The sequence below is a fragment of the Lepisosteus platostomus genome, chromosome 9, assembly GCF_059453375.1.
Source record: "Lepisosteus platostomus isolate fLepPlt1 chromosome 9, fLepPlt1.hap1, whole genome shotgun sequence".
NCBI classification, from domain to species: domain Eukaryota; kingdom Metazoa; phylum Chordata; class Actinopteri; order Semionotiformes; family Lepisosteidae; genus Lepisosteus; species Lepisosteus platostomus.
Window position 1 is genome coordinate 40,155,762 of NC_142619.1, and position 21,436 is coordinate 40,177,197.

A 21,436-nucleotide genomic window follows, 5' to 3' on the forward strand; every position below is an offset into this window, starting at 1 on the left:
GTGCAATGAGTGTGCTATGACAATCACCATGAGAATGCAAATGTACTTGTCTTGCAAATGTACTTGGAATGAGAGAATGATGCTGAAAGAGAAAAAAAAATGGTGACATTTAACCTGCTCGAAATGAAATACATTGCTTAGATTTTTCCTTATATATTAAATTATTTAATCTTATTTAATTTGGACATATGTTGTCAGTGTATTGTAGGAATCCAAGGTTCATCTTTAATAAAAACTGATTTATATTTTGTTGATTATATTGTTCACTAATAACACATATTTTCAAAAAGGTTTTTTTTTTATCTTTTAAAACAATTAAAGCATTTTAATAGAGTTAAACATACTTTTATGACCCTTATATGAATTTGATAGAGATTATAATCACAATAATTATGTGGTTCTTCAATATTTGCCGCCCATAACTCTAATGTATAATTAGGTCTGTCTCTCTCACACATCTATGATAAGGGGCAAGCAGAAAAAGTGTATAGATGATTTATGTGGAATGTACAGTACTGTAATCAGTCTTTTATATCTAACCCCTATTCTTATAAAGAGAAAGGTGACAAAACAGAGGCAGTTCCCATGCTGTGGAGGCGGACCTTTCCCAGTTTATATTGTGATGTTCAAATCAACAGTGCTCTCATAGTAATACTCTGAAGGCTCTGATACTCCGGGCTCAGATAACAGACTACCAATTGCAACTGCTGCCCTAATATAACATCTCTTATTTTTTATACAAACTTTTGATCATGAATTTCATAGCTCTTGCTGCCTGCCTTGTCAGCAGTGTTCTGGCCTGGAATGAAATTGAAAGAATACAGGAATGTGGACATCAGTGTTCTGAGGTAAAATTAATAAATTATTATTTTCTGTATTAGTAGATATACTTTAGCAACCATTTCTTTTTTTACCCAAATGTTTTTGCCACTTATTTATATTGTTATGCTAATGAACTGAAAATATTAATGTACAGATATGACAAGGATTGTGTTTTGAATTCAATGTTCAGTTTATTATTAAAAGATGAGTTAATAGCCTTGATAGGATGCCAAAGCTGTAGAGTAGCACCGCTGAGTAATATTTTTATTGTTCTAATTCCTCTCGTGTTGGTAAGATTGTAAAGTTCACATACTGTAACGTGCGCATATACTTTACTTTCATCTTCTTGGATTTGCATCCTGAAGTAATCGGTGTCACATAGGAAAGATATGCTTACAAATCTTCTTTCACAGATCTTTTTGCTTGTGCAAACATGTTTTTAACAATCTGAATGTGTACTAAAGGATAGAGAGCTGTACCTGCTTGTGTAATATGCACGGAAGTAATCAAGATCACAGTGTTTTATACAGTAACATCAAACACAGTTTAAAGGTGTTTGGTACAGAATGAACTGGCTAATTGGTTAATAACACTAATTATTGACTCATCTGCACTTATTAGTGAAGTAATTAGTATTTAGTGGTTTTAAGTTTGTCTGTAATAATTAATGTTGCTAAACGTCTTGTGGAGGATTATCATCTGCAATAGTTCAGCCAATTAGGTTTTGGGAGCCAGTTATAAATTCAAATGTTTCTCTCCAGACACTTTAGTGGCTGGTTAGAATTATATGGTGAAACAGATACCTATGTTATGAGAAGAGGGGCTTTAAATTAAAATAAAAAATAATGTGTAATTTTTTACTTATCATTAATCATGATGTGTCAATAGAAAAAAAAAAACATTTAAATGGAATGTAAGCCATTGTCTCACATTGGCACTAAATAATATAAATAGCAATTTTGATGTTCTTTATGTACAGTATCTATAGAAAATAATCTGAATAAAATGGCTATATATTATATATAATATATATAATACATTACTGCTTAAGAGCAGTTTTGGAACATGGTGGCTTTTTTGTACTGTGTTTGAATACAGATGTTTCTTCTTGCCCTTTGAAAAACATCTAATACATGATTTAAGGAGATTTAAAAGAGTGATGTTTGTTATACTTTATATACTGTGGTAAGACACTAGTGGGTGCATTGATCTCTAAGAGGGTCTATTAGTGATCCTGGCCATTGTTTTTTCACCATTGGACTTTAAATATGATGAAAGAGAAAACTGTTCTCTGCCTTACATCTCGCATATAACTCTTTTCACATTGTGCTCAGCATTAAAGTGGAACTGTAATGCTATTTTTATATTTTGATTTTGGAGTTAGAATGAATTAGCATTGATGAGGGCATTTCAAACCACAATAAAAGTAAAATGTACACAATAACTTTCAAAAAACTTCAATTTACTGTACATCACAAAATAGTCACATTTTCCAGGTATCGCCATACTCTGCAATTCAGAATGAGGTAACAAAACTTCCGGTGATGTGACGCGGCCCTATGACATTGTAAACAAGCAGGCTTATGAATACATCACTTTTAATTCAATACAAATATTGCTCTCGATTTCAAGACGGTTTTGCTGACAAATACTATTTACTTGTTAACTATGCATGCAGATCATGGAGGAATATTTCTGTGTTGTACAACATCTACTTATTCACTCATGCTGTATATCACATTACATTAGTCCTTACAGTCAGTAGTGAGCAGGCAGGGGCCATATTTTGTCAGAATCCATAGGAACTGTCGCTCTTGCCGGTGGTGAGACCATGCGACAAAATGGTGACAATTTCACAAAGTTCACATAATTCGAAAATTGTAAAATTTTACTATAACGTCAATTAATTTATTTTGTTCCTGACATTTAATAACAGATCTGAGAAATTTGGACTACAGATCTCCCTTAACTGCCTGTCCCTTCCTAGCCGCCTCTTTTCAACTGTGTCTTATCTCCTTCTTTGTCCTCTTTCATGCACTCTTTTCTGCTAGCCACCTGGCTATACCCTGCCCTCATTACCCTCCATCGTGTGGCTGCACAGATTCTTTTCTTTTGTCCTTCTGTGGAGAATGAAGCAATTTGCAAACACTAGAAAGGAAATATTCCTGGTTAGTTTATGTGTTTTGTGATTCTTCACTTCTTATCTATTGAACCATTCTTGTAATTAATGGCTCCATACAGACTATAAACTTCACCTTTTATTGAACTTTAATGGAATGTATATTATCTTTATACTCCTTGTTATTTGAAGCAATTCCCTATACTGTAAATATGTACGGTATGCCTCATGTTGTAGTATATTTATTAACCCAAAGAAGGCTCCACAGCCGAAACATTGTGTTTTTTTTCTTCTCTTTTCAGCATGGAATAAATCTTTACTTGTTCCTTCAGTATTTATTAAGTTTTGGATCTTACTTCTCTACATACAGTAGGCTAGTTTTATATGTAAACTTACTAGTTTTATATGTATTACAAAAAACACGTGATTTGATTCTATATTTTACTTCCATTTTTCATTATCCATATCCATAACCATATCAATACCAAATCATTGTAAAAAGACTACTATTACTTAATAATGAACAGGTAACAGGTTTATTCCATGCTGAAAAGAAAGGAAAGGAAACACAATGTTTCGGCTGTGGAGCCTTCTTCAGGTGTGAGCAACCCTCATACCTAATGTAGGCCCCATAGCCGAAAAGTTGTGTTTCCTTTCCTTTCTTTTCAGCATGGAATAAACCTGTTACCTGTTCATTATTAAGTAATAGTAGTCTTTTTACAATGATTTGGTATTGATATGGTTATGGATATGGATAATGAAAAATGGAGCCTATGCATGCTGACGCACTTACCTACTGTACTTGAACTACTATTACTGTACTTAATTACCACAGAATAGAAAGTAATGACTTCCTGCATGTGCCTACATATACAATTAAGTAGAAAATGCCTGCAGAAACAGAAAGAAATGCAACACAACAGAAATGCAACACAATATATTTCGCTTCATTATGCTTTTGTAAGAAAATAAAGGCCGGGAATGACATTACCATTACTGGTGTGCCTTGTCATTTGATTTGATCTTGTCAGAAAAACCAGGCTGAAAAATCTGTAACCAATTTTTTTAATTCTGGACCAGACTAGAATTCCCTAACTTTGTGTAATTATTCATGTAGTATATTCTTTGTGTGTTGTTGGAATTTAGCCTCAAAACTCATACTTTATGACAAACTCACAATGTAGTTTTTTTGTATTGTATTTGAACATCAATGCAATCTTAACACAAGTTTAATTAACCCTTAAGTACTTAGTTTGTAGAATATAATTTAATTACACAACAAATTAAATACAGTCTAATTTTTAGAGAGCAATCCAACATCAACAGTCTAAAAAGTATTTTAATGTTATGAGCTAACTCTTAATCAAAAAGAAACAAGCAGTACCCTTAATATATTAGCGTTCTTCCTCTGATATAAACTAACAACAAGATTAACACATCTGTTTAGAAGTATTTTTTAATCTTAGAAACAATTTGTATCCTTCATTGTTAGTATAGCTGGAGGGTCTATTTAAACCTTAAACCATTCTGCAAGTTCTAGGCCTTCTTGATGATAAGAATTATGCCAAGATAGTCAGATACAGATGAGGTTTTCTTAGTAGAATATGGAGTGTGTACAATATTTAATTATTTCAGCAAATGATGGTTTGCTTAATGTGGCCATCTAAATTTAATATACAAAGACATTTTTGTTGATTGTAATTTCAATAGGCATTTTGCTTATAATATGTGTGCACATTCACAAATGCCTCACCACATACGGTATCTTTTGTGGTTTTAAAAATAAAAACAATTATCTCATTGCCAAACATGAGATCACCCATCATTGAAAGAACTGAATGCTTTAACTTGTTAGTACTTGTCAGCTGAGTAGTTATCCTCACCTGTTCAGCTGTTGAATCCTTGCCTATAACAGCTAACATGTACAATGCATATCCCCTTGATATCCTCTTTGTTTAGTATTTTGTTGGAGAGATTTCAAAATTTAATGTTTATATAACTGGAAAGAATCACTTAGATTCTTGAAAGCACATGGCAACTCAAGCTAACTGTGTGGCACAATTTCATAATAGAAATGTATGCATGTTGCAATTGAATAGTGTATTAGAAAATTGTATCTACTGTAGCTACTGCATAATGTAGCACTATTCAGAATAACCCAATTGCCTTGAACATAAAAACAAAGCAGGAATAGAAAACAGTTCTATTAAAATTAATAATTCGGTGTATACTTTGTTTCTACTTCCATAACACTCCATATTTTTTCAGATATCAATAAACCAGGAAATGAATTTACATTCATTTTCTATTCTAGCATATTTAGGCAAAGCACACCCTTTTCATGTACAAAAAAGGAAAAGAATAAAGCACCAGATGCATTATATCAGATAAGGATATCTTCTAATTTCTGGAAAATCCCTTTTATTTTCCCGACAGAATATCATACAGTGCAGTTTCCTCAAGGCGTTGTAGACAGGAAGTTTCTCCTATTGGTTTCATAACTTATTCACAGGTCAACATTGAACACTGAATGTCTGTTTTGTTAATGTGCTTGAGATCCTGTCTTATACATTTTTGTTACTCTGGAACACCTGCACAAGACTTTGATGTTATAAATGACATGTTATAAATGACGTATCAGGCAGTTTTTGTGGTGAGAAATTTGAAAGGTGTCATTAAGGAAGTAACTTCAAATGAGGATCTGAATGTACCAACATATCAATACAAAATTCATGCTCAATGTGTTTGTCTATCAACCATGAAGTGATACACATCTTTTCCACTAAAGTAGGTCAATTTAATTATTTTAAGTCATTTTCATTGTTATGTTTTAGGATAATAATCTTGCTGTCATATAGTAGATGTGTGAAAAGTTGTGGTGATTTGTTGCACTACAATATTGTGTTTACTGTGGAACATACAGAAATATAAAAAATATGAGCTATACTGGCTTTGTTATAATTAATGAAGGAGTTCTGCTTTCTGTTTTTATACCTTCTTTTTCTTATACATGAATTGTGATATTGATCTTTTTTAATATGTATTTTGCATTAGAAAACTACATGTCTTAGTGGACTGTCTTGTTTCTAGGTATGTAATGGCATATTTGTATCTTTCTTACTACAGGGTCTGCACTGCAAATCTAAAGCACATTGTAAGTATCTCTTTATATACGATCATGTCATTTAACATATTTAAAAAAACAATATATACAGTACATGTTATAAACTCTAGTAAGAATGTAGTATATTGATATTGATTTATGGTCTTAGTTTGTCATTTTAGTTTTCCACTGACCTACCTAATATTTATCTGTTTTATAAAACAAAAAATCAATACAAATACCTCCTGGAGATAATTGCACAATCCGATTAATTGCAACAGCATGGAAACTTTCCAACTTCTTCTCTAAGCAGATATTCATACACCAACCCATATCTGCTAGTCACACATGCCATGCTGTATTAATGATTACATCTCCACATCTTAAGAGACTACTCATGGCTAACTCATCTTATATTTGTATAATGAAACATTTAAACATGCCTCTGATTCCTTAACAGAAGTGTGTGTCCTGATTTTGTTGGTTCAATAACCTGAAACCCAATTAGACTGTTTATTATAGTCTTTGGTAGACTTTTCCTGGATGCTTGTTATGAATCAACAATATTACTTCCTACACCTGGGGGCTCAAATGAGAATAAAACAAAGCACAAAGATAACTCTTTTGATTAATTGCACTAAAAACTAGTAACTTAAAAATGAATTTACCAAACTGCTCAAGGATTAGAAAAGGAAATGCGAGCAGAAAAGAGTAATTTTGGTTCAGATAAAAAGTGAAAACCAAAAGTTACACTTTAACTTGGTGCACTGAATCAAGTTTTGAACATCTTTTTAAAATAGCTGTGTTTCAACAATGTCAAGAGGAAATAGTTACAGGAAGTTTCAAAAGGGAACCCTACTTCTGTTCCCTTGAAACCAGTTGAAACAAAGTTTTCATTCATAGCTTAGACAAGAGTGGAAAGTGACTCTCCCAACTTTTTCCATACAAAAATCCTTTCTGACCTTATTTATTTATTTATTTATTTATTTATTTGTTTATTTATAAACAACAAATCAGAGATAAACAATTCTACCCATCACTGCTGACTATATGTGAGTACATAAATTTTCTAAACCAAAACCAGGGCAATTTTTCTATTTATTTTTTCTTACTTACACTGGCTCCAGGGTGTTTTTAACGCCTCTCAGTATTTTATAGAAACACAATGTCACTGGAAGTTTCATGTTTGCATCTGTGCCAGCAGACTGCAATGGTACAAAATAATGGTACGAGATATAGAATACAAAAGTGATTAAATAAACTCATTAGCTAAAATATTGGGAACCTCCAAGAACAACAGTACACACTGTCAGTTACGGGCAATGAAGGATTGAGGAGCGTGAAGGATTGTTCTCCCTGGCCAAAACAATCCCCAATGTTGAATCTCTTATTCTTATCCAAGCTTACCAACCATACCACCTCAATTCTTCCACAGATTCACATGTGCTCTTTACATCTGTGATTTATGTAACCTACTGCTGAAGAAAGATATCATGGGAACTGTCATTTGGTTCACACTTACAACACTGCAGCCTCACGGGTGTTCAGTAAGACAGATGCATAGCTGTGAATGGCAAAAAAAAATATCCTTATCAACTCAGTGTTGAAAGATGACATAGTGCTGCTTCAAACCACTGATGATTGAACCATGGAATTCATCCAGTGCTCTGAAGGTGTTCCCTTTAACTTCAGCCCCCCACTAGCCCTCTGATAACCTTTTCAGTATTTCACAAGTTTTTATTTAAATAAATGGAAGTTTTACTTAATCTTTCATTGGCAGTTATTTTATGATGTATATATGACCTGTATACTGTATATGTTTTTTCTTTCTAGCATCAGTATCATTCTGTAAAAGACTGCCAAAAGTTATAACTGAGCCTGTGTTTCAAAGTGTGAACATTTCAACAGTCATGAAGTGTGAAAAAAGGCAAATGTGCTCTTTGCATCTAAAAATTATGGGAATTTTGCGCTTTGATGGTATGTATTTTTTTTTTTGATGTTTTGATACTGTATATAATTAGTAATTACATAAGAAAGAAAACATTCATCATATTACACTATAAGCCTGCACAACAGAATTGCTGTGCTGTTTTTATTTTTCCAAACATTTCAAAATGTTTGCAAAATGAATTTTGTTTAGCTTTTTCGTGTGTAAGGGTTAAGAAAATCCGCCATCTTACATAAAAAGGGGACATTGTTCTTACATGCATAACAATATCTCATTATTTGACTTATCAAACAAGTGCCTCCAAAAACCAATTTTAGGATACAAGTGATCTTTTAATCAAATATACACATAAGATATAAAGAGATAATCAGCAGTATTTTGTATGTCACATTAGCTGTTACATATTCATCTTAGAGTTAAATATAGTTAGATATGTTGTAGATATACAGTAACTTTTTCATTTAAATGAAAGAAAGAGAAAGACATACAGTACAACTGCTGTTTCCTCTCCATTTACAATACTGTGTTATACGTGAACCATTAAAAGTCAAAGAACGTTGATCATTCATTTGATCTTTGCCATAGACTGAGTTCAGTTTGGAAGATAGATGACAATGATAAACTATTTGCATTTATTTATCTTTTACTTTTACTTGCGATAATGTTTTTTTTTGTCTTTATCTTTTACAAGTTCCACCTTTTACTAGTAATGACATTGCACAATTTACACAGTATATTTTGTTTATTGATATTTCCTAGAAAACATTCGAGGTGTGAAAATGTGCTCAATGTCCCTTGGAACGTCTAATGAGCAATGTCACATTATCAGTTTTAAAGCTACAGATAGGAAGCTTATTGGACAAGAGGTAAATATTTATCCTTTATACTGTAATATACTTGGAGAATTGCACTTCAATGGAAATAATGAACAAAAAAAGATTTAGCTGGAAAATTCTAAAGTATATACTGTCTTCTTTAAGAAATATTTTGAAAAGTTTTCACAAATCTCTTTGAAAATAACATAATAAGAGAGAGAAAGCAACATGAAGTTCCTGAAAATGCACATTTCTAACTTCCAAACCATGAGATGAGATCACTTTATTGGCCATATACAATTTCTTGTATTAGGAATTTGTCTTTTCACAAACCCCAACTTGCTCTCCATGAGACACACAGAGAGGGAAGCTTGGGGTCAGAGCGCAGGGTCAGCCATTTATATGGCACCTTTGGAGCAGTTGGGGTTAAGTGCCTTGTTCAGGGGCCCAATGGAGTAGTATTCGTCTGCAGGCCGCTCCTGCCACAGGTGCAGATCCTTTGCCACAGAGCCACCTCAATGCACTGTAATATAAATTAGGTACAGTTACTATAAGGGACCCAAGCATCATTATCGCAGTAAAACGATGCAGGACAAAAATGCTTTAAGTGAGCAGTTTTGTATGTTAATCTTCTAGGCTGTGCCTTTGAGAAATAATAATTTGCATTTCTGTTGCCTTTGCAGGTGCATGTTCAGTACAATTGTTTTGATGTTGTAATTGGTGAACAGGTTGATGTAACGCTTAAAACAATTCCATATTATTGTGATTTAAGATTGTCCCAAAGCTACCATGTTCAAGGCAAGTACTGCACTAAACAATAACCTACAGGCCCAAGAAGCAGCCAGGCTGCTTCACTGTAGGGATAATGAGTACCTGCTAAAGCTGGCTGTGCTTCAGAACTCAGAAAGCTGCAGAACTCAGAGTAGTAGTCTTACTATTAACCTGATATCACTGCATTTAAACAATAATAATGCTTAGTTTCCTGCAGGTTATCCAGCACTAAGAGTGAGCAGCTGAATTGCCATTATACAATATAATTTCTACGCTCTTGTATTTTTCAGTAAACCTTGTTTGTAATGAGAGTGGCAGTCAATTATCAATAGTAATACATATTGGACTTACATTATTCTATAGAGAATCTCAAACTTCTTCTAGGCTCTGTATAAAATACCACTCAACATAAATAGATCAATATTGTCTGCAATGAGAAAGAATTGCCATTTATAGAAAAGATTACACATACACATTGTTTGTGAATAACTTTTGCAAAACAAAAATAATTATTTTATAAATTATTTGTTCACTGTTGTAAGACCTTTCAGTAGATTATTACACTAACTTAATTTTATATTTTTATTTCAGACTGCACTAATAAAGACTTAAGACATAATATACCTCAATGCATTGGTAAGTCTCTTGCATAAACCCCAACAGTTTAGATCTTCTTGCGGTAAACAGAAAAACATTTGATAGCTAAAAACACAAACCATTTTTTATTTTGAAAATCAACTTTTTATTTTCACTAACTCTCAAATAATTGATTAAACTCACTGTGTCTGACATCTGTACTGTTTGTCCATGTTAAGAAATTATATGGTACTTTAACAGATACCATTGTAAGAGTACTAAATTCAATATTTTGCTCAGATAGGGTATTTACACCCCAATGGTGTATGACTACTAGAAGCTGTAATTGAAATATATTACTTATTTACATATGAAGTTCTCACTGAATATTGGTGCATAATACTATTATTATTATTTCATTTATATTATTTAATATTAAGTATAAGAAAGCACTTTCTTTGTTTTTTTCTAAAAATAACAAATTTTGCAGATTTGAAATAAAAATTGTGTTGTTTTGTAACAGCTGGAAAACTAGATTACACTGTTGAAGTCGAAAGGAAGCTACTGTCTGTGCAAGTTACGGAGCTCCTTGAATATAAGGATTACCACCTGAGACTATGCCACAAGTGGTACTCCTGTCAAAGCACTGGATCTTATGCACTGGTATGTACAGTAGCAAATCTATTTCTATAGGTTTATGTAGTAGAATAGTCTACTTAGGTTTAATCTGTAAGAAATATCAATTTATTTTTTTTACTGTTATAATCATTTTTGATTTGATCATGTGAGTCTCCATAATGCAAATTGGCTATTAAAAGACTGATTTATTAGGGAATGCTCTTTCCATTACGCAGGGGTATTTTGGCTATAAGGTGTCTGAAGTATACTGAAACTAGTCAAAAACTAATGAAAACAGTTGCATGGCAGCCTTAGTGTAACAACACAGGTTTGGAATGCTGGTGTGTTCTCTTATTCATTGATGTCAGTCTTTGTCCAGACTGCACACCTTTGTTGTGCACTGTGTCTGTGCACAGGTACTATATTTTCATTCTTTGGAAACATTGATATAAACGTTGTTGTTAAAATGAATAGTAAAGGTATGGATTTTTGTGCTAGTGCTAGTTGAAAGCTATTAAAGGTTGATGTTATAAAGTGATAGCAGAGAAATTATGAACATGTGATATTATTAACTGGGTTTAGTAGTTTGTCTTATCAAAAAGCTTTTTTTTAAAAAAAATCGTTTTACCTTTCTCCACTACAGAATTGCTCATTCTTTAGCATATCCTTTTATCTATTTTTCCATGTTTTCTTTTTGAAATAATCACAAAATAATTTTGCAGATGGAATATTCCAACTAATAAAATGACCAATTACTATATACAAACACCATACTTATTGTGAATCCAAACGCTGTACCCACTAACCCACTAATTCCCACTTGGCCAATGGTATCTACTGTATATTACAGTTTTCTGTAATGAGCATCACAGTGTTGCAGAGGTTATCATTGTTACCTCACAGTGCTGGGCCCCTGGGTTCAATTCCAGATCTATGGTGCTGTCTGTGTGGAGTTTGTATGTTCGTGTGCATGTGTTCTCATGGATTTCCTCCTAGTGTTCTGGTTTCCTGCTACAGTCCAAAGACACACTAGTGTCAGGAAGCGTTTATCAGGACCCTACGCAGACGGCAGATCTGGAAGGGAGTGCAACAAACATGGGGGAAAAAAGACTAGGAACGGGGCTGGTAGAAGAACAGGGGGCGTGTCGATGGTGTACTGTTGCTCAGGGGGGGCGTTGTCCAGGCGAAAGTCCAAAGGAGTCTGTAGGGAAATGTAGAGTGGGAGCAAAAGTCCAGAACCGTGTATTCCATCCAAGACAGACGAGACAAAAGTTAAAAACCGGAGCGGGATCCGGGGCAGGGACAGGGAAATAAAAAGGGGTAACGGGGCCAGGCGCTCAAAGCCCCGGACCCAGATTGTCAGGAAGCCGTTGCGAAGCCTATGCCGTCGGGCCACTCCTGGACTCACTGGTAGGCAGGCTTCCGGGCGTCCATCTTCCAAAACTGAGTCCAGAATGGTAGGAGCGTCTGGCTTTTGTAGGGAGGGGCTGGGCAGGTGTCAGGTGTAGGAAAATCAAGCAAAACGGAAAAGAGCCGGAGCACCCTTAGGAGGAGGGACTTACGGTCGTGACAACTAGTAGGTTAATTGGCCTTGGTGTGAATATGTGTTTCTGTCCTGTGCATCCTGCCTTACGCCTGTTGCTTGCCAAGATAGGTTTCGGCTGTCTGTACTGGATAAAGCAGTTAAAAATAGATGGATAGATGGTTGGATTTTCTATAATGCAGTAGTTTACAGAAACACAACTATTTCGTTATAGCAGAAATGACTGTACTAACTAAATGGTTAATTGTGAATCTATACCTTCTTCCTATTTGATTATACTTCAATATGTTGGTAAAGTCTTTTTGTCTATATTTGTTCCTCTTTCTTATTTAATTGCTTCTCATGAAACTTTACTAAGCAGAAATGAACTTGTTCTGGAAGAGATCTCAAGCCTGAATGAGAACAAATAGTAATTACATGTTTTGTGAACTGTGTTATGAAATACTAAAGGATCTCAGGAAATGATCATCTGGCTAGCAAAACGTTTTAAACTGATAACTGATGTTTTACAGATTAAAAGGGAAAACCCCTTGAAAAATGCAACACTGCCATATTCAAGACTTTATCCCTGTCTTTGCATTGAGGTAGTAATTTTTTTAAATATTATTTATTTAGTTTTACATGAAAAACATCACTATTTTCTTTTTGTAAAAATGTTCCATTGCTCCATGTCAAATAATTCAAAAATGTAAATAACAGAGAGACTAAAAGTAGAATCAAAGACAAGCTGTATTATTGGGAGGTACCAAATACCAACTTAAACGAGTTGTTGCAAAGACAATTCTTGGTGTATTCATTCTTTCTGGAATTGTCACATTTCTCCTTCTCTTTGAGATATAGTGCTAACTATAGCACTATATATGGGTGGAGACTGGTCTGGTAGGAATTTGTATAATGTCACCCATACTTTGAAATTGCTTTGAACTCACAGTGAGAAATGATTGTGTTAGAAAAAATTGGTCTCATACTGTACCTTATTTGTTGCACTCATTAAATTCTGGATATTTGATTTTGATCTTGCGAACAGTCATTTGCAATTGCTTCTCAAGAAAAGTACAAATAATTTTTGAAGTTTGAAGCTGTCAAAGCATTTTTTTAGGTATTGAAAAATGATTTGTTTTTAGGGCTGGTCTTCCATGGAAGATGCAAGCAGAATTCAACTATGTCCATTCAAAAACAGTGAGTACACAAAATAAAATCTCATGAGTATAATTTTCAGAGAGGCAGGTTTTCATATTTTATTGCTAGTGGAAATCCACAAACATGTATTAAACCCTATCTACTTTAGAACAGGAATTTGATATTGTAATCTGTTGACTTGTGCCAAAGATTGATTCCAAATGAAAAATTTGCAGTGCATACATTTCAATTATGTTTAAACATATGTGCTTGGACTTCACACCTCTGTTGTCTTTTTAACCCCAAGGCAAGAAAAATGCTGTGTAATGCAGTTGCAATAAAACTAGTTTGGAAATAAACTAAAACATTCTGTTCTTCAATGTCATCCATACCCTCAGGAAAGCATTACAATGGCACTAAATATAGACTAAGACAACACCTGAATGATACCAGGAAATTAATGCCCTGGCTTCCCCAGTTACTGAATCTCAAACACATTGATATGGAGATGGAGATGGTTGAGAATTAAATTAAACTGCAACTAGTAAATAGTCTGGAAAATGTTCAGAACCAAAAGGCTAAAAGGGCAAGTGCATATATTGATAGATTACTAGAGGTACACTGTATATGATAAAATATTTAGAGTGACTATTAGCAATTATTCTGAATTGTCCTGATTATTGTAGTATGTTGCAAAATGCCAATAATGCATATTCTGCCCACTCGCCTGGATACAAAGGGGTTCATTCAGCATGTACTGTAACCTGGATTTTAATGTAAATTGGAAGTGACCATTTCTTAGCTGTTGTGTAAACAGATACTGTATAGAGAATTACCATTCATGATATTGCAGCGATCCTCCCTTATTTTTCCTAGCTCTGTCTGTTGGTGAAGAAACAGGGACAGGAGAGCAGAATTACAGGCAAGCTTTGTTGTCCTTTAATGGTCACAGGTGCGTGTATTAATCAAGGAGGGGAGTAGAGAAAGAAAGAGAAAGAAAGGAAACTAAATACTGGGAGTAAAGTGAAATAACAATTAATGAAAAAAAATTCTTAAAAATATTTAGAATAATTAAAATGTACTTAAAAACAAATACACGGTAAATAATAATTTTACAAATTAGCGGGAAGTGAGAAATAAAAAATAAGTAAAATAAAAATGCAGTGGTAAGTATAATTTGAGGTACATGAGATCTTTACCATCTGGCACAGCTCTGGCAAAAGAGTAATATATTAGAGGCCATCATGAACAGACAAATATTTATTAGCAATAAAACACAACAACACAACTACACAATCAATACAACATCCAACATTAAATGTTACTCTGTAAACAAAACTGTGTTGCAATATCCTACTTTCTACAGACACAGAAACCCACAGTGCTAATCCTGTAAACTGAACTCATCTACAATACACTGACAGGACACACTGACAGAAAACTACCCTAAATAAAAGATTACAACATGGGATTATATCTCCTACAACATGGATGATCAACAGTGAATGGGAATCCATCTCCCTGTTGTAAAGAGGCATCACCAACTGGGACAGAACATTTTAAGACTGAGGATTCTACAATAAAGGAAACCAGAATTTCCTATTAAAATAACTTCTATATATCTGTACAGACACAGAGGAACTTTGGTCTGGAATAACATACAACTCTGCAGCTCAGGAACTGTCTTGGAAACCTGTTTGCCCCATTGATGCTAAAATAAACCTCTGCTGGACAACTGGAGAAAATCTCTGTCTTGACTTGGCAAACACTTCTCAAGACGTCCATGGGTCAACAGTAAGATGCAACAATTTAATTTACTTAACTATAGCAAATATGTTAGACTATTTATAGTTTTTCACAGTTTCTGTGAGCTAAGATTGTTCAGACATTTAGCATTACTAAAATCCTCATTATGGCAAACATTGACAGCTTTTGATTCACAAAAGAATGTTGAAGTCACTGTACAAATGAGATTATACATAAATACATGCATTTTTATTTGTAATATTTCTGCAAATGCAGTTCCTGTGTGATTACAAATTACTAGTATGTCCCTTCATACATTGTTCTACTTTCCTATATCTTTTTATTTTCCCTTTTATTGCATTAGTTTAATAATACTATGATAAATACTGTATACTTGTCTAAATGGTCCTTTCTGTCTATACTTGTTTAAATGATCCTTTCTGAAAACTCAGATCCAGTTTTTGCATCCATAGGTAAAATATGCTCAAGTGGATCCAAACCCAAGTCTTTGCATGAAGGTAAGATTATTAAATATTTATTGAGTTACATGTGCTCTAATCGTACTGTAACTAATTGGACTTTTCTATGCATTTCTTAGTGAGTTATATACCATATGAGTCTTATGAGAACGTTTGGCTAGTTCATTTGTGTGAAAAAGGCTTGCTGATCTAAAGAACTTGTATAACTACTTATTAAAGAACCTGTGGCAATCTACTTAAACAAAATGAAACAGTTTGTTCAGGACACCCTGCACAAAGCCATAAGTCTTTGTTTCCCTATTGTTTTTGAGTACTGTAGATTGCCATGATTGATTAGATTCCTAAAGGATAATCAACCGTTTTACATATTTTTATCAAGTCCATTTATTGTTTTCAGTCTTTTCAGATGTCTGAGATAGACAGTTTTTGAGGTCTAAAGTAAACATGCATGACAACACAACACATTGCATATGAATTATGATATGTGAGAGAATAATCATGGTGCTGAACAAAAGGGCAGGTGAGAGTAACATATTTTAATTTACAATGATTTTTTTTTTAGTTTACTACAGAAGCTGGTTCTTGGATTAAATGCCCTTTTAGTAAAGATTATTTCCCAGGTAATTAAACTTTCTTTATCACATTTGTACTTTTACTTGTAAAATATATATTTTTAGAAACAGATATAGAAAGATATGAAAATATCTAAGAGCAAAAACAATCTGGTTTGTGAGCCATCTCAGTTCTTTTAATAAATTGTGCAATCCATCAAATCTTCAGATTAAAACAGTATTTATTCACTTTATTTTAAAAGTGAACTATATTTATACTGAAGTCGCCAAATACAGAATACAAGGAACTGGCTAATATAAAAAAGAATGTTGCTAGAAATGGAACACTGATTATATAGTATAAACTGTATTCTTACAGCTTGGGACATGAAAGTGATTTCAACACACGGTCAACAGCAAATAGTCATTACTTCTCAGATCAGCACAGTGGTGTCTCTATCTCTTTGTAAGAAAGGTGAATCCTTTCTTTGTGACCCTGAAGAAGACTACCTCATTTCAATCCTTGTGGTAAGCACTTTTTTAATATCTGTTGAAAATATAATGGCAAAAATAGAAACTGCCAGCAGCCATATCACCACTAAAGCTAAGCGGGGTTGCACCTGATCAGTACCTGGATGAGAGACCTCCTGGGAAGCCATGGTTGCTGCTGGAAGAAGTGTTAGTGGGTCCAGTGGGGGGCGCCCACCCTGCGGTCTGTGTGGGTTTTAATGTCCCAGTATAGTGGTGGGGACACTATACTGTAGTGGGCACTGTCTTTTGGATGAAACTTTAAACTAAGGTCCTGACTGTCAGTGGTTATTAAAGATCCCCAGGCATTTCTTGATAAGAATGAGGAGTTATCCTGTGTCCAGGCCAAATTCTTCCCACTTGGCCTTCACAGTGGCCTCCAAAGTGTCGCCATGTATGATTGGCTTGCACTTGCCCTGCGATGGACAGGCTGTACCCTGCCATGTGTTCATTAATGCCGGGTAGGCTCCGGCTTCCCGCGACACCGTATGGTATAAAGCGGTTTGGTAAATGACATGAAATGACATAAATAGAAACTGATGGAATGGAATGGAATCATGTCTTGATATTTTTCTGTCTTTACTTACCTATTGTAAGAGTGAACATGAAGATAATTATCTTTACATTTTCATAATTTATTTTACTTCTAGGATAAATCCAATACCACAATTGTTAACCTAACCAATGAAGTATGCAAGCCAAATGTGTGTATCCAGGTGAGTGTAGTTTTTTATTTTTTAGATATGTATTCCACTCTACATGTAGAGTCATTATAATAAAGCTGATATGCCATTTTAATTCCTCTTTTAAATTGCTTTTATTCCTTTTGCTAGGCAAGAAGATTAGATGCTAAATACTCTGTCCCTGTACAGAAGTGCAAATTACAGTGCTGTAAGTAAAACTTTATTTTAATTATCCTAACACTCATATTTGAATTGAAAATTCTGTGTGTAAAAATCACTAAACAGCAGAACGGTCATCAACATAATGTCTTGTGCAAAACCCTTAAAGAAGAATCAGTACAAACATAATAAAAGGTGTAAGTCTGCAATTTATACAACCTCCCTTTTCAGTTCCTCTGTACTGTGATTTCTGTGATGGTTGCAGTCTGATGGGATGGGCTCAATGGAATTCCAAAGCAATCAATGTTAGCTTGAGGCTGAGTGTCTTTCAGCAAATTACTGAGAACTAATACTTCTAATTTATCTTCAAAGGGAGCTCTATGACTGCCTGAAGCTGCTTAACAACTTGTGGTCTAGGTTACACTGATAATATTTACAACAGAAAATGCATAAAAATGTGATGTCTGTCATTATGTGGATCTACCTGTCACAAACAACCTTTTAACCTCCATGTTTCTAGACACGCTTCTTCAAAAAGGGGGATTAAAGTGAACAGCAGATTTTGATGATTCTTAACTTGGTGCATATTATAAGGCATATGCACAGTGATTATATTTTAGATAATAACAGGAATTGACTGTTGTAATTGTGTAATTGTGGATTGTGAATGGCCTTTTCCAGTTTTTCAGTGTCTCACCTTATGCTCAGTTTGCTATTTTAGCATAGAGCCTTTGCCAGCAAATACACAGTTTTGAAAAATAGAACCCAAAGAGCTGCTGTCAGCAGGAAGGCCTTATAACAGAATAAGGAAGAACAGAAAACTCTCCATCAATTCTGACATGAGTCTGACATGATTAGTTCCAAAACTGCAGAATAACACTGATAGGGTAGTGCATAGGTTCTTGATGCTGGTCCACTTGATCCTGATCTAAATGGTGTTATTGAACAGAAATTCTAATCTTGCACTTCTGCTTACCTGTACATAAAAGCCCTCTGGCTATATATGATGCTGTGTGCATCTTTTCTAGAACTCTGCATCTCACTTCATTGCCTCTTGTTTCACATTGAGCATTGCAGGGATCTTACCTTTATTGCATTCATCCAGTACTGGAGTTGCTTTCTTGCCTCTTCAGACTTATATCTCCACTGAAAACAAACAGCCCTCCATTCACCATTCCATCTGTATTTTTACAGTTCTTCTAATGTCAGCAAGCCTCCAAGAAACTCAGAGCAACTATAGCAGTTTTGTCCTCCTTCGCTTTCTCTTTGTCTTACTAATTTTGTTCATTCCCTTCTGTCTCCTATCCTTGTGACCACTGCATGAGCCTCCGATCATTAATTCACACTCTGCCTCGCAGGTTTACTTGTTAAACCCCACTCTATCCCTTGTACTTGGGTTTAGACAGCTACAGCGATGGGGTATCCCACCCCATTTACCCCCATTTTTAGTAGGTCCAACTGGTCATTATCTGCCCTTGATTCTTCTGCCTTGCAAAGCTTCCAGCCAAATCCATAAACAATATTATTTTTCTTTCCAATAAGTCTTGTGAACTTTAGAAAGTGGAATTTCTCTTCCATTTTTCATTCAGGCTAATCATCTGGGCCACTGCAAGATTTTTTCAAACTAGCCCATGCTGCTGCCTGCTTACGGGCAGCTCTCTTCCTGTTTCTGCATCATACTTGCTAGTTTCATCATTATTACAATTTGACCAATCAACTGAGTTGCCGATAAGAGTAGTAACTTCAGGTGTACTAGGCAGTAATTGTCTTGGCAGAAAAGCAAAGGTTTTGAACCATGTCTATAGCAGCCATAGGCAAAGAAGGCCTCTGGGTAGGGCTGAGGTGGTTGCTGCTATCAAGCCCAGCAACTTCTGACACACCATGGCAGTCATAGCTGTATTCAGCCTGACACGTGAGAGGCATTTAATTGAAATGAATTATTTGATTTGTTTTTCTACTAAGCTAATCAATCTAAATAGACTTAATCCTTTTTTTATCTGCAGAAAAGAGCTCCCTTCTTTCTGCATGTTTATTTCTGTTAACATTGCTCAATAAACTTTTTGAACTTTCATTTTTTACAGCACAGGTAATTCATAGAAAAGGACAGATATATAACAAAACAAATGTGTGGACGATGGCACTTTCATTAGTAATATTGACAGCGTTCATTGTGGCAGCTCTCATTGGAAGTGTAATGCTAAAAAGTAAGTTCTGTTCTCCTTTTTATAGAGGATAATTATGTCTACTGTCTTTCAGAGATTACAAAGTACAAAAAATGTCACACAAAATGTGAATAATTATACATGTCAAAGAATCATGATAAGCTTTAGATATGAAATGTTACAAATTCTACATCGGCATGACCTCCATAAACATTAATACAATGCAGTCAGAGTTGACACATAGACTTGATCAGCCTCTGGACAGACTGCTGTGGGATGTTCTCATAATATTCCAGTGTAGTTCTAGCAGCATGGTGAAAGCCAGCTGATGGCAGTTGTCATCTGACAATAGCACTAACAAGTGGGACCCATAGCTGCTCTTGCACTCAAATCATGAGAAAAAAACAGACAATGGCTAGATCTTGACATGGGTTTCTTGAAATCATGCCATTACTATCTTAGTGTTCTGTGGTCTTGCATGATCCTGCTGGAAATGTGGCATTTCCAGATTGGGTTGCAGGAATGGAAAAACTGTTGGCTCAAGGACTTCTTAAATGTTCTGCTAAATAGTAAAGTTACGATCAAACTTTCTGACATTAAAAGATATTCCTCCTTGCATAGTCACACTTACATGTCCCCGATGGTTTGCTTGATTATTGTAACAGTCAGCCTAACACTCACAATGTCTCTCTATACTTCTTCCATTAGGCCTGACGATGACAAAACAACCTCCAACCATGAATAAACTCCACTGTTCTCTACAGCCAAAAGAAGACAGTGATTTAATCTCACCGCTGTCAACATGTTATGACAAAAAGCCTGCTCATTCTTTCCATGCAGACAGTGAGCTACGGACATTCTGTTGATATGTTGGCTTATTTCTTCCTGACTTTTCTCATGCTGGGAGCTTCTGCAGTTTTCCAACGACTCCACATATGAACCAGATGCAAGTAATGGTCCTGGGCCAGTTTGGGGACCAGCTGCATTACAGGACATGGCTTGTCCCTCACTGAGCTGGACTTCCAGTTTCTCTGGACTAGCCAACTGCCAAACATTTCATTCTCTAGGCAACTGCTCTCACCAATTTCCCAGCTTCACTAATGCCAAAGCCAACTGGGCCATCTTCATAACTGCAGCCACTATATGAATTAAAAAAATGAGTGAATTGTAGAAAAACTTTCTAAACAGATTCTTACTCAGCTCATTTTGACCATTTTAACTCAACCCAAATACCAAACATTAAGCAACTAACATTGCTATGAAACCACATGGCATGAACTCATTATTTTGTATCCCAAGAAGCAGTACTACAGTATATCAACAAATCTATCTCCTCTATATTTGAAGTCTCAGTTACTGTACATTATATAAGCACCAAATGATGTAAAGCATAAAGCGCAATATTTTGATTGTGCTTTGGAAAGACTCCATGCAGATATTAAATATATACAACAAATAAAGTGCACATTTTATTTTGCACTGAATAACAGTTCTTTTTCAAAAAATCACATAGGGACTTTGTTTGGTAAAAATGGGATTTTAAAGTTGTGTATGTGCAAAAAGGATATGCTATCTCAGTCCTATAGAAAACCGAGGGGTATATACAATAGTCACACAAATTTGTATGACTATTTCTAAAAGTGTCTCAAAAACATTTAAGTGAAATTATTTGCCAATTTTATTTTACTATTTTT

The 21,436-nt window shown here is 34.7% G+C and overlaps 1 protein-coding gene across 1 annotated transcript; it reads left to right on the forward strand.

The window, feature by feature from the left end:
• Window positions 1–652: 652 nt before the first annotated feature.
• Window positions 653–21,229, forward strand: il17rel (interleukin 17 receptor E-like). Its single transcript, XM_088645019.1, has 17 exons — window positions 653–848; window positions 6,068–6,095; window positions 7,878–8,021; window positions 8,752–8,858; window positions 9,491–9,605; window positions 10,170–10,214; window positions 10,678–10,817; window positions 12,828–12,899; window positions 13,440–13,494; window positions 15,065–15,228; window positions 15,654–15,698; window positions 16,222–16,279; window positions 16,590–16,738; window positions 17,389–17,454; window positions 17,572–17,629; window positions 19,662–19,784; window positions 20,451–21,229. Exons 1-17 carry the CDS (start codon window positions 753–755, stop codon window positions 20,606–20,608), a joined length of 1,623 nt encoding a protein of 540 aa, XP_088501145.1. The 5' UTR covers window positions 653–752; the 3' UTR covers window positions 20,609–21,229.
• The last annotated feature ends 207 nt before the right edge of the window (window positions 21,230–21,436 follow it).